The 13,648-nt window shown below is 43.0% G+C and overlaps 4 protein-coding genes across 4 annotated transcripts; 1 reads left to right on the forward strand and 3 right to left on the reverse strand.

Annotated features, from left to right (window-relative positions):
- Positions 1-414: 414 nt before the first annotated feature.
- On the reverse strand, positions 415-2,207 carry LOC137742278 (xyloglucan 6-xylosyltransferase 2). Its single transcript, XM_068482103.2, has one exon. It carries the CDS (start codon positions 2,011-2,013, stop codon positions 664-666), a length of 1,350 nt encoding a protein of 449 aa, XP_068338204.2. The 5' UTR covers positions 2,014-2,207; the 3' UTR covers positions 415-663.
- Positions 2,208-2,705: 498 nt separating this feature from the next.
- On the reverse strand, positions 2,706-4,820 carry LOC137743778 (2-oxoglutarate (2OG) and Fe(II)-dependent oxygenase superfamily protein). The gene is made up of 4 exons (XM_068483719.2): positions 4,616-4,820; positions 4,279-4,310; positions 3,593-3,787; positions 2,706-3,377 (listed from the first exon to the last, which is right to left on the reverse strand). The coding sequence occupies exons 1-4, from the start codon at positions 4,818-4,820 to the stop codon at positions 3,075-3,077; spliced, it is 735 nt and encodes a 244-aa protein (XP_068339820.2). The 3' UTR covers positions 2,706-3,074.
- A 93-nt stretch (positions 4,821-4,913) lies between these two features.
- Positions 4,914-7,764, forward strand: LOC137742645 (stress-related protein). Its single transcript, XM_068482565.2, has 3 exons — positions 4,914-6,457; positions 6,729-6,953; positions 7,040-7,764. Exons 1-3 carry the CDS (start codon positions 6,422-6,424, stop codon positions 7,490-7,492), a joined length of 714 nt encoding a protein of 237 aa, XP_068338666.2. The 5' UTR covers positions 4,914-6,421; the 3' UTR covers positions 7,493-7,764.
- An 886-nt stretch (positions 7,765-8,650) lies between these two features.
- TOC159 (translocon at the outer envelope membrane of chloroplasts 159) lies at positions 8,651-13,431 on the reverse strand. The gene has a single exon (XM_068481267.2). It carries the CDS (start codon positions 13,238-13,240, stop codon positions 8,867-8,869), a length of 4,374 nt encoding a protein of 1,457 aa, XP_068337368.2. The 5' UTR covers positions 13,241-13,431; the 3' UTR covers positions 8,651-8,866.
- Between the last annotated feature and the right edge of the window lie 217 nt (positions 13,432-13,648).

Genomic DNA, 13,648 nt, shown 5'->3' on the forward strand with positions numbered 1-13,648 from the left:
TCCATGAGTAATTAAGTTTTCATGCCATAGCGCTTTTGGCAATTTTGCACTTTTTAGTTATTTTAAAAGCATTTTCAAACAGGAATATCTTCCAAACGTCACGATGGGCTAGTCTAGGTGGTAAGTGCAGCCTTACAACCGAAAAGTTGCAGGATTTGTATCATGTGTTCAAGCAATCGTCTTTAGATATAGGGGCACAAATGAAGTATAAACAGCCAGAGTATTTAAGAATTCCAGTCTCGAGATCGAAATCCCAAAAACCAGTGAGAAATGAACTAGCTTGGTAGGAGAGACTTTCGTATCCCGGCCTATCCTGGCCCGGGATGTATACATATCCCATCACACGATGTATACATCTCGGGATAGGAAAGTCTCTCCGCTAAAGTAATAACTCAGGGAAAATCCATCATAAGATTGTCAATCGCCATGTGTGTTACATAATCCACAAACACAAGTCTGAACAGGTCTCACCACATTATGAATATTTATACAATAATGTCTACAAAATTGAATTGGAATTTTGGATACAATAAATAATCTCTCTCATTTCATAACGGAAGTGGTACGCAAATTTATAAGGTACAAAAGAATACTATCTCCACAACTAGCACAGGGAATACAGAAAACATACAGAGTGTAACAAATCCTAGTAACACGAGTGAACTAAGAAGACGATACCTTGGCGGCCTTGAATGCCGGATGAAGCAATCCATGTTCATCTTTAACCTCGAGCGGATTGTTTATCTCGTTCCTAACTCTCTTAACTCTTCTACTACCCAATGACCGGTGCGTGAAACCATAGATCTGAAGAATCTGATTGTCCCCAAAGTTAAAAGCTCTATCCATCTGCTTCAAGCATCTCTCAACCGGGTAATCTGCTAATTTTCCGCACGGCTTGCAACCTACAAAATGCGTCACCAGTGGCCACCGGTGGTCGCCCAAACCAGGGCGATAATTCTCAATCATTTCTTCATATCTATCAACCAAAATCCCCCAATATCCATGCAAATAATATCCACTCTCAAGATAAACCTTATCACCCCACTTCTGTCTTTGAGTGGCCAAAATGTAGACCATGGCTGACTGATCATCAGCTTCGAAAACCGGCCTACCCTTCAATTCCTTAGTGAGTACCTTCCCGGCCTCCTCCCTGATTTTCCCTTTCGGTCCCATCGGAGCCCAAGCATCGAGCATATCCAACGACCACTGCGTATTCCTCAACAAAAAACTCCCGGTATTCAACCCAATCCAACTTTTCTCATCATAAACCGTCTTGTTCCACCCGTGCATCACAAAGTTGGAATCTTTGTACCTCTCCCATGGCAATTCAAACGCCATATCTGTAAACATTGCATCACTATCCATCCACCATAGAAACTCAACCTCCGGGTGGGACAAAAGGAGCTTCCGAATCAACGGAAGCTTAGCCCAGAAACCCGCCATTTCAGCATCCAAAAGAGCCATATTGTAAAAAACCTCAATCCCATGTAATCTACAATAATCAATTTTGTTCTTAATCGACTTTAACAAGTAATGATCACCTACCGGATTTTCGCAGGGTTTCGGCGAAGACCCAGTCACCAGAAGCACCCGGGGCTTACCAGGCCCGATGAAATTTGGGAAATTAGGGTTTTCCCTCAGCCATTTCGACCTCAACTCGTCCCAATTCGAAATCTTGGGTCCGAGAGTGTATGGCTTATTCGGGTCGAGCTGTTCCTCCTCACCTTCATCGACAAGGAGCTTCTTAATATCGAAGGCGTTGTAGTTGTTGGGGTCCGACGGCGTCGCGTGGACCTCCTCCAGGACGCGGTGGGCCTCCGCCCGCTTGCGGGAGTAGAAGTGGTCGCGAATCTCGAGGAAGTCCTGTTCCGGGGTTCCGAACTTGCCGGCTCCGATCGTGCCCCGAAGGACGACCACCGTGAGGACGAGGCAGAGGATCGTGACCTTGGAGTGCCGGAGAGCTCTCTGGATCCGTCGCGATCGTTGAGCTCCCAAGCATTTCTCTAATAACATAGCTAAAATTTCAACCTCAATTGAAATAAATAAATTGGGGATTTTGGGAAATTTTGGTGGGCGGGGGAGTGGCAGTGGAAACCCTAGAATCCAGAATTTTGACAGAATTGGACTTCGTACAAAGATTTCTAAGCTCCTGTCGGAAATCTGTACGATGTTTAAAATGTTAGCTAAAACACACGTGTCTTGTTAAAATAGTACGGCAGCTGAAAGAAACAGACCAAACAAAAAGCCAACCGAAAAATGTTTTGTGGTTTGGGCCTTTAGAGTTTGGACCCACTTGAGAGGACGATTAGGCCCACTATCATCCGTTTAAAGGCAAAACTAATGCATGAATGGGGAGTTCGTCTCTCCTTTTGCACTCGAGTTTCACTTCTCTCTTTACATATTAGAGTGATTTAAAAAGTAGAATATTACTTGTCTGCTGAACTCTGTTAATACCCAATCACATTTCGATACGTGTCTAAATAATTGAAATTGTAAACACAAATTAAACACGTGTTCAACTGTCATTTAATATGAGCAGAAGTGGCTGTTGAATTTTCAGCAGTCAAGTAGTGTTCTAAAAAGTTGTTTGACTATTTATTTATATGTAATGAACAATTTCTCATTGACTGTTAATCGCCTGCCATTTCTGCAACAACAACGTACCTCTGTGTCGTTGATCTATCTAAGGAGACATGAACCAAAGCTTTGTGAACAAATCGTGACCATATGATCGAAGAAGGTTATGCACACATGTCAAAATTGAACGGGTATCTTCTGGTTTACCATGTTACATTTAAAAAACGCAAAAGTCAGTCTATAATTTGCTTCCATAAGCATTCATCTTGGCCATTGGAATCTTGGATAATCAGCTTCCTTAAGCATTCCTTTCAAACTGGCTCCGTTTGCGAAAGCGGATCAATGAGATCATGCAGTGCAATCTGAACTTCAATTCCTGAAACTACGCGCTTTCCAAGTGCAATTGGATCCTCAAATTCGATTCAGCAAACAGTACATTCTACTACTTGATGATCAAGGAATTGGAAAAGTAGAAAGATATTCTGCTGAATAAAGACCTACTCCACTTGGCAGAGCTTCCTCAGGGTTATGGAGATTCTCCTCGTCTGAGTTAGTTCCTCCCCTTCCCACTTCTGAATTCCAGGCGTGCGGTTAATCTCGTGCTTCCAATGGTATCGCGCTTCTCCTGACATGAAAATTAGGGATCCGGGGGTAAGATGAACTGGAATCTTGGCCACGGCGGGATCATTTTCCTTATTTGTTCCTTCAACTTGACTAAAATGCATCACGCATGACGACTCCAAGGAGAGAATGGCAATTCCATCTTCGAAGCGCATGAGATCAACGTGCGCACAGATTCCCTGCACAGAAATGCAGGTGGCGGATGTCAATCTCGATTGTTAATTCTTCTGAGAGCAGTGCATCAAATCTGCATAGTTAGTGATCAAACAAAAACTTGCACTTGTTCGAAGAACATGGCATTATGCTAGTATTTTAGATACAAATCAACATCGTCAACTCAAGCATTTTCTCACACAATAAATCTGAGTACGAAGAGGCAAAATTCATCTCGCACCTCACCCGGTTGGTAAGAATTTAGAATGAGCTGGTCAAAGAGCGGCTCTCTGCACAAAAGATGGGATGGAAATGGAGAGGCATTCTCCTTCACACCATCATTGCTTCCCAAAACATAGTCACTTGCAAGCGCAACCTTGTGAATAGAACGCGAAAGCTTGTCCGCCCATGCTGGAAGATCCCCGAACCTCATTGCCTGCAGGGAAAGCAAATTCCTTCAGCTCGCAATGCACCAATTACCCGGTACTCTTAGCACGTTGGCGGGATGAGACAAGCAGAAAATCAGCGTTTGCAAACTTCTAACCGCGATTTTTGTACGGCTGGTCATCTGTTTAGTGTCCTCCCAATTCTATTTTTGACTAAGCGTTTGTAACTTGTTCTGTTTGCGCTTATTTACGCGATTGCAATCTCACATTTACCATTAAGGTTTACAGATATTAGAAAAATAAACACCAGGCCAAAATACAATTTGTATCCTAACATATGAATGTAACAGTTACTCAGTACTACAGTCTGGTAGTATTTCTTTTCACTTGGAAGTGAGAGATCTTAAGTTTGAATCTCGTGGATAGCGAAACCAAAACCAAATTAGGTTGCTCATTATGTGGCTGAGCCGAGCTCCCCCTCCTCTTAGTGTAAAAATATCAATGTATTAAAGGAAAAAACATATGAATGTAATATGTGCACCTGATTATGAGAGGCTTGAGTGAACCATGCTTCTGCAACCACAAGTTAATAAGCCACTGTATGTGAGATCAATGCAGACAACGCCGAAAGCATCCATACTTCCGGCCGGGAAATACGCACAAATAGAAATAGTTACAAACTTTCAATCGAAAACAACTAGATGGAGGAGACTGGACAGCTAAATGAGATATTTTTTTGTGTCGGAAACACGACCCGATCCTTTTTACCCTGTTCATAGCAAGGCATTTTCCTGTACAAGGCTACTTGTGACAAAATGAAGCAAAAAGACTCATAGAAAAATGTGAAATTAGACTACGAGTAAAGAACGAAAACGCACCGTTTTGGATTGTGGAGAGCAAAGAGGACTGGTGCTGAGGAGAGAGGAAGTCTCTGCACAACCACAGCCCCTTGATTTGTTTGATCGGCTCCCAGAAATGGGTCGGGTCGGAATCGGATCCATCGCCCGGTTCCAGGTCGTCGCTGTCCGAAGAATCGCCGAATACTTGCCGGAGAATTTCTTTGCTAGCAGCATCCATGGTCATAAGCTCCGATCTTGCATTTTGACGAGGCAAAGCTTAAAGAGTCAAAAGGTTCCTCTCTGCACTCTGCTCAATCTTAACCATTGATTTGATTGGATGAAAAATATAAAAGTGGGTTTTAACGAAACATTACAGTTTATTTTTAATGAAATTAAAATTTTTACTCTAAAAAGTCACTTATAATACTATTCACATACAACATTTTTTTGTCATTTTGATTAAAGCTCAAAGTTTTAAAATCATTTTCCTTAATTTTTTTAATATTAAATTCTACTTTTAACCATTGATTTTGATAATTGTAAAATTAGAACATAGTGACTGTCACGATGTCACATGATAGCTATAAATTTTTATAATTAACACAAAAAAATACAAATTTTCATATTACACGCTTTTTAATCAAAACTGCTTATTTATAAAATCAAAAATATAAATTCTCATATTCAATTCACATAGATTTTGTTCACAAAAAAAATTCACATGGATAAAACTATGATCATTTGTATTATGCTTTCTCGTAGTATGAATTAGTTCAAAATTTAAGCTCAATAAAATTTATTAATCACAACAGAACGGGCAAAGACATGCAATTTCATGTATGGACATCGAATTTGAATTCTCTCCGAATCTTGTGTCTGATGCTTAATAATCAGAAAAATTCAGACTTTTGTTTTGTGGGAAAAAATTGAAGCATTTTATTTGTGAGACATGACCAACAAAATGAATGAATAAAGACTATTAATTTTAATTTAAGTGATCCAGATTTCCTGATTTTTGAGTGCGAGGCTCTGGACTCTGGATGATCCTCGGAATAGGAAAAGGGGATCCTCTCTGGATCTTTTTCTCCTAATCCACCAAGTTCGAGGAACCGAACTGTTCAAATTTAATCAAACAGCTACAAATAGGAATTCACTTTAAAGTTATAATAATTTTGGCCGTTTGATCAAATTTCAACGGTTCAGATCTCCAAACTTAGTAAATTAAGAAGAAGAGATCCGGAGAGGATTCCTTTCTCTGGGAACATGAATACTTTATTTTTCCAACAAAACATAAATGATTTAATTTCGAATCGACATTTCCAAAAGAGTTCCTATTGGATGAAGGGCGCAGCTCACGGCCGTATCACAACCCTCGTCGCAGACGATTACCGATTGGATGAAACCAAACAGTCGCCTCGGCCGTCGTGCCGCGCCAAGTTGATGGACATTCGCTTGGCCTTTCGCGCCCATGCAGAGAATCTAATCCTCCTCCTCTCACCAGACGACGACACGTAACTGTCGCAGTGTCACCCTTAGATGTCCACGTGTCGTCATCTTGTAAGACGTCCCCATGCTACCCCAGCGCTTCATCTCACCCGTCGAATTATTCCTACCAAAAGTACCAACCAAGCCGGGAAATGCTCCCGTTGACGCATTTGCCACATCCACCATTCTCGAAGCGCCACGTGGAACATAACATCTAATCCTAGCCGTCGATTTCTTGGAGATTGTCGCCCACGTTGGAATCACCTATAAATTTGAAAGAGTCGCAACGCATCCTTTCGTCTTCTCCGTTTTACTTCAAAATAGTCGAAAGGCATCCAAGGTTTTGAAAGCAGAGCAAAAATGGCGGATTCTGAAGCATCCCAGTCTACAGGAACGGTAACTCTCTCTCTCTCTAACTCCTGTTTGGTTGCCGAGAAATTGATAGAAAAGTTCGATCTTTTTCTTTTGGGATGATTAAAAATTTCTGTTGATTTTGATTTTTGAAAAGTTCTGTTTGGTTTTAGAGAAAGTGGTAGAATTTTTTTTTTTTTTTTTTTTCGGAATTATGAAAACGTTATGTTGATTTTGATTTGGAAAATTTTCTGTTTGGTTGCCGGCAAAGTGACAGAAAATTTCTATGTTGTTCCTTTCGGATCTTGGTTTGTAGGTGCGAGTGGACGAGAAGAATCTGAAGTATTTGGAATTCGTTCAAGTGGCGTCGATTTACGTGGTTGTGTGCTTCTCGAGCCTCTACGAGTACGCGAAGGAGAACTCCGGTCCGCTTAAACCGGGTGTTCAGACGGTGGAAGGCACCGTCCGAACCGTAACCGGACCGGTCTACGAGAAGTTCCAAGACCTTCCCTTCCAACTCCTCAGATTCATCGATCGCAAGGTCAGTCTAAAACCTTATATTCCGCCACCATCAAATTTACAGTGTAAACAGTTGTTAATTTTCGATCGCGGTCACGTGCTTTGCAGGTGGACGAGTCCTTGAGCGAGGTGGAGCGTCACGTGCCGATTCTGGTGAAGCAGGTGTCGAGCCAGGCGCTATCGGTGGCGAGAGCGGTGGAGCGAGGCGGCTTGGTGGACACGGCTAAGAACCTCACCGGGAGCTTGTATGCTAAATGCGAGCCGGTGGCGGAGCAGGTGTACTACAAGTACGAGCCGGTGGCGGAGCAGTACGCCGTGTCGGCTTGGCGCGCGCTGAATCGGCTCCCGCTGTTTCCACAGGTGGTTCATATAATGGTCCCCACCGTGTCGTACTGGTCCGACAAGTACAATCGGGCTGTCGGGTACACCGTCAACAGAGGCTACTCCGTGGCGGCGTATCTTCCGTTGATTCCGACGGAGAGGATTGCCAAGTTGTTTGATGAAGCCGAGAACGGGGTTGCCGTTTCGACGAACGGTGGGGATGTTGTAGTGGAGCAGTGACGACCGTTGATCTGGGTTGGCGGCTTTATGGTCTTTTGGGTTTTCTCGTTCTTTTCCTTGTGTGAAGTTTATTTTGGGCCCCGTTTTGGAGGTCTTGTTTTGAATTGTAGTCCGAAGTGGTAACTAGTAAATCTGTGCCGTTGAAAATTTATCTAACGGTTGACGTTGGATCAATTTTCAACGGTACGGATTTTCTGATTTTGTGGATTAAGAGGAAGGGATCCGGAGAGGATCCTTTTCCATTTTACAAGGAATGTTATTTTGTTTTTTAATTATATTCTTCCATTTTTTTTTTAATTTTATCTTTTTATGAATTAATAAGTTTGTTGATTCACATTACAATCTAGTATTAATCTTCTCTTTTTACGTTCAAATTTCGATTATAACTCGTTTTATATTGAGCGTGCAACATAAAAAGATGATTATGTTGGTTGAGCGTGCAACATAGCCGAAATGCAATAAAATGCTGTTTTCCGATCTTGAGATATTATCTTTGCATGATGTCTATCTTCGCACTATTAAGTCACTTGCGTAAAAAACAAGAAGAGAAAAAAGAGGCTGTAAGTCCTGTGTTTCCTATGGTGTTTTTGGACCGTTGAATTTGTAGACTAAATTTAGTAGGATTGAATACAAAAATTTAGATGCAATGACTAGAAGCAAATACATTTTGTGAGAAAAAAGTGTCGTTTTTAAAGGTTTCTATTTAGCGTTTTGTAGTGTATTTTTTGTGTTTAAGTAGTTCATTAACAGTCTTCTTGTTGGTTTTCAACAATCAAGTCTAAAGTTTTATGGAACGTTTAAAGTTTCTTGACAGAGCGGCGCACTTTAAATAAATCGAATACAAGAGATACTCAAAACCCTAAACCAATCTACCTTACAAGACCAAAGCTACAGAAAAATTAAGTAGAAATGAGGCTTTCTCAACGCGTTAATTCTTTCACGAAAAGAAAAATAAACGGAAGAACTTTTGCTCTAACAATAACTCAACTCAAAACGAAAACAAATTTGACCAAAAAATGCGATTCATTACTCATACGAGCAGCCATGCAACAAAAACGCTGAGCAGTCAAGGAAGCAAATGTGTGTGCAAAGATATCACAAAGATTTCCCATCAATGGCAGAAAGGTCCTAAACCTTGTTCTGGAGTAACAGCAAAACTGAATAAACTCAAAACTTCTCATTAACTACGAATCATTAATACATAATCTGAGATTCTAACAGCAACGTCTCATCGAATAAACTCCCTCTCTAGGTTCCATGGCATTTTCGACACTACTCATCTCGCAATCTCAACTTTATTTGACAAAAGATCAAGACATCAACCTCATAAATATAACATACGGGAAACAGATGACAAAATGAATAGGACGTATCTTAGTAGATGGAGTTCTCACTGGCTCCGGGCCAGATGTTGTTGTAGATAGCCTTGACGACTGGAATCACAGCAATAAGAGCAAGTTGTAGTTGTTCGGAGCTGCTTGTTCTGATTGAGATCTGTCCGCTGCGCTTGTTGTTCAACCCTGCACGAACAGCCATCTTGTAGTTTCGCCCGAGGGAAAACTGGGACTGGAAATTTGCCCCCAGGGCCAAGTCACCCCTCCACCGCACTAGAGACAGACCCAATGTGGATTGATCCTGGCCAATTGGAAAATCTGCCTCCCTCAGCCGCACCTCCAAGTTTGCTCCATATGCTGACTCGCCCTGAGACCGGACAGCACCAGTACTACTCACCAATACCAGACGCTTGCCAACCGCATACTGTTGTTCAACTTTGAGTCCAGTGGACACATTTTCACCCAAAAATGTCACAGATACTCCAGCAGCATTCTTGAACCTCTTGGAGGTCTTGACTTTGGTGTCTCCTCGCACAATGTATGCAAGTTGCTTTCCAATGTTCTGAATGTCAAACCCTAGCATACTCGACCAGTTCTCCCCGTGCTTAGCACCAACCGAGGAATCTAAATGGATATTGAACTCTTTCTTATCCTTTGTAAGCTGAACAGCAACAGCTGCTGGAAAAGAATTAGCAATGGCCAGACTATGTTCAAGGTTGACACCATCGTACCCACAGTCATGGTCCCAGCCTTGGGGGTCCAACACTGGCCTTGCCGTGAACTGAGAAGTCGGCTCCAGGAACCGGTACCTGTAAGCTGGATTTTCACCATCAAAAGAAGGCGGCAAAACCATATCAGGTAATGCAACCGGCACAGCTGCTGGAGCACCGTTTTCTGGATCCTCTTCACCCAAATAACCATACTCCTCTTCACTGACCTTGCCCTTCTTCTTCATTTCCTTCATCCTTCTCAACTCTTCTTTCCACATCTTTTTCTGGAGGAGCTTAACCCTATAATCATACTCCTCAGCGTACGCTTTCCTCTGCTCTCTACTAAGCTTAGCAATCTGGGCCTTCTTGAGGGGCTTAAATGACGGAAGCTGATCATACTCATCCTCTTCTTCCTCTTGATCAGAATCGGACAAGTCAGCCAAGTCAATGTCTGAATCAGCATTCTCACCACCTTGATCGGTAGCAAGCTTTGGGTGCGGACGAGATTGCAACAGCCAAGACAACAAGTATGGAAGAGGAGCTGAACGGGAACGCAAACCAAAGAGCTTACGGTGATCAAATGATTCCTGAGGTTTTGAGAGATTAGACGCATCAGACAAGATCTTCATAGAGTAGCATAAGAGCAATAGATGGGATCTCCAAGCTACACCATTAGGGAGCACTTTCTGATTATCTCTTTTCCGACAAGACGGGTGGTTCTCTACAAGAGATATTGGACTCATCATACTTGGATTCATAAACCTTAGGTCACCAACAGCTTGTCCAATAGTCTGCTGCATGATTTGTTCCCGCTGACTACGAAACATCTCATAATTCAGAGGGGAGCCTGATGGTCCATCAGGAGGAGCAGATGAGCTGTGAGTCAGAGTAACTATGGTGCTTCGCCAAATTGAAGGACCAAAGGCATTAGTGATTGATCTTAACAATGGGACATCACTTAGATCCCTACTTCGCGAGTCCATCCGATCCACATAGAGGACAACATCTGGGGGGGATTTTTTCATATGCCTCTGCACAGAAGATAAAATTTTGCGATTTATGCCCTGTTCCATTGCAGCAGATTTCAGACCTGGTGTATCAAACACCTTAATTTTGACTCCATCCACCACTCCAACAATTTCTTTCACAGTAGTTGTTCCAGGTGCAAAAGCATTAATTGGGGTGACTTCTGCACCGAAAATCGAATTTATAGTGGCACTCTTCCCAACACCTGCTTTCCCAAGAACCAATATGTTCAGGGAGAAGTCCAAATCATCTTTCTCCTCTGCTTCAAGCTGGAGAGCGGTCATCTTTGCAGCTTCAAGGCTAAATTCTTGACTGTTTTGCCTCCCTGACACGAGAGCTAGGCGGTATAGAACCTGTCTTGGCACTGACTCTTCTGTAGCAACACCTAATCTCTGAACAAGCCTCAAGAACTTAACCCTTATCTGCTGAAACTTTTCGAGCTTCGCTCTCTCTTCTTCACTCAAGTTCTCAGAACCTCCCCCAACTGTGGCATTGGAAGTCACAAGGTTCGAGTTGTTTGGTCGTGAAGCAGGTTTCAACGACCGAATTGAGGACCCCAACCCAGCAGGACGCTCAACGGAGAAAAGCCTGGATCCATCTGGGGTGGTAAATGTAACATTGCCACCATCTGAGGAAGCACCTGTTGCTGCTTTCAAAAGAGCTGCCAACGCAGCTGAATCAAATAACTCTTTTCCGCCCCCTTCCTCATCAGTGTCCACTTCTTCATCCGAATCCGTGACAATCTGGCCATCAATTCTCTGTGAATGATCATGATAACTCTCAGCACCTGAGTAAGAGCCAGCACCTGATCCTCGCTCCAACTCTTCCAAAAACTGTTTAGCAGCTTCAGAGCTTCCAAAAATCATACCTTCATTGTTCGCATCTGTAACTGAACCTTCATTCTCACCTTCATCATCTTGAAGATCATTATCATGATCATCTTGAAGATCCTTATTGCCATCGCCATCATCAGTTTCGACTCTTATCTCTCGGTTTGAAATGGAATTTGGACCCACGGATTCAATGCCAACTTCATCAGAGGAATGCTTCTCCTCAACTTCCTCATCTAGCTTTACTTCTCGGCTATTAGAACTTGAATCCAGAAACTCAGGTGCCACATATTTTCCAGGGACAGCCGCTGTCAATTCATGCACTTCATCATGTACACTCAAGTCACCGTTACCCGGTTTTGCCTCAGTCTCTGGTTCTTGTTCTGCTAAACCAGAAACAACGTTCACAGTTTCCATTTCAGCTCCATTCCCAACCAATAGTTTGTCATCTGAGACCACATCAGCACCTAATTCCCTCACCATCCCTTTCTCTCTGGTTTCGGAATCAGATTTCAGTCCATCCTCCCTTTCTGGCCTCTTCTCGAGATCAACTTCATCCGCACTAGCAGCAACAACAGCTTTCTCTCCATCATCCACATTCCCAGACTCAGGAACAACCGCTCTGTCATGCACATATTCCACAGCCACTGACCCCGAGTCATTTGGTTCTTTGGTCTCACGGCTAATTTGATCAAAAACATTATCCAAACTCACACCTTCTTCAACCACTAAGCCTTTTATTTCAGATTCCTCAATCATCTCTGCATTGCCAACGACAACAGCTGCTCCTGTCTGTGATAAATTGGCATGTATATCCTGCACAATTGAGTCACCTCCAGTAGTAATTTCCACACCGTTGTCTTCAACTTCAACAAACTTATCATCAGCTGGCTCATCCCCCACCACGCCATTTTCTTTACTCTCTCTCACAACTTCTGTTTCGTCATTGAAAACATCCTCATCCTTAGGCTGCTCTACAACCTCCTTATCATCTACTTCAGCCACCTCCCGGCTAATTTGATCAAAACCATTATCCAAACTCACACCTTTATCAACCATCAAGCCCTTTATTTCAGATTCCTCAATCGTCTCTACATCGCCAACGACAACAGCTGCTCCTGTATGTGACAAATTGGCATGTATATCCTGCACAACTGAGTCACCTCCACTAGTAATTTCCATACCATTCTCTTCAACTTCAACAAACTTATCTACAGCCTCCTTATCATCTACTTCAGCCACCTCCACCGGCTTCTCCACCACAGGGCTTTTCTCCACTGCCGGGGTTTCCTCCACCAATTTCGAATTCTCAACTACGTTATCAACTTCACCACCACTAACACCATTTTCCGTGACCACTTCACCCAAATTTTCACTCTTCCCCATCCCACTATCCCCCCAAACAACACCGTTAGAACCCCCACCCTCTAAACTCTTCAAATCCCTAACCCCTTCTTCCCTGGTATCCTCCTCCTCGTCGTCGTCATCCACCGAAACCTTGGCAACCGGCCGCAGACTACTCGTCGGATAGAAGAATTCCGACGAGTTAACAAACTTAACACTGGAATCCTCCTCCTCTCCTGCACCACCCCCAACCACTGCGCCTCTCACAAACGCCCTCTCGGAATCAAAATCCTCCTCCCCACTCCCAAACCCCTCCTCAGTCTCCGACCCGCCACCGTCACCACGGCCACCAACCCCGCTAAATTTATCGTCGTTATCAATTTTGGAAACATGGGTTTTCGATAAATCATCGATATCAGAGTGCTGCGAAGAAAAAAAGGAAGAACCTGGTGCGTTTACGAGGTGCTGAGCCTCCTCCTCGGAAGCAGAAAGCTTGGACTCCATCGGAGGCTGCTGGCGGTGAGGTGGAAGTTGAAGGGTTTTTGGGATTTGGGTTTTGTGGAAATGAAGGGAGGGAGTGTGGGCGAGGAGATAAGGATTTAGGAGAGGAGGGTTTCGGGACTTCCAGGTTCCTTGTTTGTAGAGAGAGAGAGAGAGGGGACTGGGCGTGGGAGTTCCATCCGATGTTCGCACCACTCCTAAATTTACTAAAATGTCCTTTCTCCCTAGATTGTTCTCTCATTTGTTGCTTTTTTTAATTATTTTTAATGATCATTTGCTGCCGGTTTTTGTTTAGAAATTTGCCACAACGATCCTTTTATCTAAAGAAATTTAGTAGTATTTATGTTTATTTGTAAATAAAATATTTTAGTTCGACTCACATGAATAATGAGAACGTATTATTTTAGCGTT

Source organism: Pyrus communis, chromosome 11 (genome assembly GCF_041283825.1).
Source record: "Pyrus communis isolate YQ-2024b chromosome 11, ASM4128382v1, whole genome shotgun sequence".
Taxonomy (NCBI): domain Eukaryota; kingdom Viridiplantae; phylum Streptophyta; class Magnoliopsida; order Rosales; family Rosaceae; genus Pyrus; species Pyrus communis.

Excerpts from the sequence above, each read along its gene's own strand:
- LOC137743778 (XM_068483719.2), bottom strand. The coding sequence starts at position 4,820 with ATGACCATGGATGCTGCTAGCAAAGAAATTCTCCGGCAAGTATTCGGC. Across the intron at positions 3,788-4,278 it reads CTCAAGCCTCTCATAATCAG|GCAATGAGGTTCGGGGATCT; the intron begins GTGCACATATTA and ends CTTTCCCTGCAG. Across the intron at positions 3,378-3,592 it reads ATTCTTACCAACCGGGTGAG|GGAATCTGTGCGCACGTTGA; the intron begins GTGCGAGATGAA and ends ATTTCTGTGCAG.
- LOC137742645 (XM_068482565.2), top strand. The coding sequence starts at position 6,422 with ATGGCGGATTCTGAAGCATCCCAGTCTACAGGAACG. Across the intron at positions 6,458-6,728 it reads CATCCCAGTCTACAGGAACG|GTGCGAGTGGACGAGAAGAA; the intron begins GTAACTCTCTCT and ends CTTGGTTTGTAG. Across the intron at positions 6,954-7,039 it reads TCAGATTCATCGATCGCAAG|GTGGACGAGTCCTTGAGCGA; the intron begins GTCAGTCTAAAA and ends CGTGCTTTGCAG.
- LOC137742278 (XM_068482103.2), bottom strand. The coding sequence starts at position 2,013 with ATGTTATTAGAGAAATGCTTGGGAGCTCAACGATCGCGACGGATCCAG.
- TOC159 (XM_068481267.2), bottom strand. The coding sequence starts at position 13,240 with ATGGAGTCCAAGCTTTCTGCTTCCGAGGAGGAGGCTCAGCACCTCGTA.